Source organism: Cyprinodon variegatus, unplaced genomic scaffold (genome assembly GCF_000732505.1).
Source record: "Cyprinodon variegatus isolate N-32 unplaced genomic scaffold, C_variegatus-1.0 Scaffold0, whole genome shotgun sequence".
NCBI lineage: Eukaryota > Metazoa > Chordata > Actinopteri > Cyprinodontiformes > Cyprinodontidae > Cyprinodon > Cyprinodon variegatus.
The window spans coordinates 1,689,346-1,690,456 of NW_015150453.1; the positions used below are offsets into that span (position 1 = coordinate 1,689,346).

Below are 1,111 nucleotides of genomic sequence, written 5' to 3' on the forward strand. Positions count from 1 at the left end.
ATATATATATACATATATGGGTGTGTGTTTGCATGTGTATCATATTATAGATTATGTTATTTAACTTTTGGATTTTATTTAATAATTTTTAGATTTATTTATGTATTTTTCCACAGATGAACGAACATGTTTTCTCTTTCGCTTCTCATGAAGATTTTTTATTTTATTTTTTTTGCATAAGAAAATAGTAAATGAAAGAAAAGACAGGACAAATATGAACAATAAATCTTGTTAGCTTATTTTTACAGATATCCACAAACTGACTTTCCAATTTTAAAAATGCCACATAGAAAAATTAAAAAAATACAGTCAAAATGTTCTGAAAGAGGTTTTACCAACTTGTGCAACTTAGAAAGGCAGAAACCAGTGACAGTTTTCCTGTAATTAGTATTAGATTTAAGGCAGAATATAAATCACATGATGTTATAAAAGGTCCTTTTCTGTAAAGAAAACATAAAAAAGCACAAATAATCTTGAAAAGGGCATTTGCTATATAACCACCTATCTTTTTCTAACCATGTAAAACATACGTCACAGTTATAAGCCAACCTTTGACGGAGGAGAACTGCTGTAATCGTCCTCCAGCAATTCCTCCAGAAGGGCATCAATGTCCTCAGAGATGCTGCTTTTTGGTTCTTCACATGTTGCAGCACTAAGTCAGAAAAACAACAGCTCACTCAATACAGTATTCTTTATTACCTGTGTCATTCATTAAGTGTTTTTTCCCCAAACTAAAAAGCTTCAAAAACATATGAGCGAATAGAAAATCCTAATTAGAGATCTTGCTGGCTTCAGTGCTTTTGATCTTTCATGACATCCAAGTTATTAAGGAATGAAGGGAGAAACAGGGCCGTCCATAGCTTCCATGGGGCCCTAAGCAACATTGATTGTCAGGCCCTCTTTTAAAGCCAATGAGATCTATTGCTGCAATCAACAGTCTGATGATCAGATCACTCACTCATCCACTATAAACTTATTGTAGCTTTGGTGGGGCTGTTTACAGTCTCTGAATGCAGTATCCTGTGATACGAAAAGTAAGAATTAGTATGCTGCTTGTATGCTTTTGAAGATTCTCAGTCATCGAGGTCATACACATTCCGTAAAAGTTTAA

General features: G+C 33.6%; 1 protein-coding gene across 1 annotated transcript in view; it reads right to left on the minus strand.

Annotated features, from left to right (window-relative positions):
- Positions 1-1,111, minus strand: part of LOC107081830 (chromosome unknown open reading frame, human C8orf37) — a 22,555-nt gene that overhangs the window by 18,220 nt on the left and 3,224 nt on the right. The window contains exons 2-3 of the mRNA XM_015370186.1: positions 550-652; positions 418-440 (exon numbers count right to left, since the gene is read on the minus strand). Of these exons, the coding sequence (XP_015225672.1) occupies positions 418-440; positions 550-652 (126 nt within the window). The remainder of the gene's footprint in view (positions 1-417; positions 441-549; positions 653-1,111) is intronic.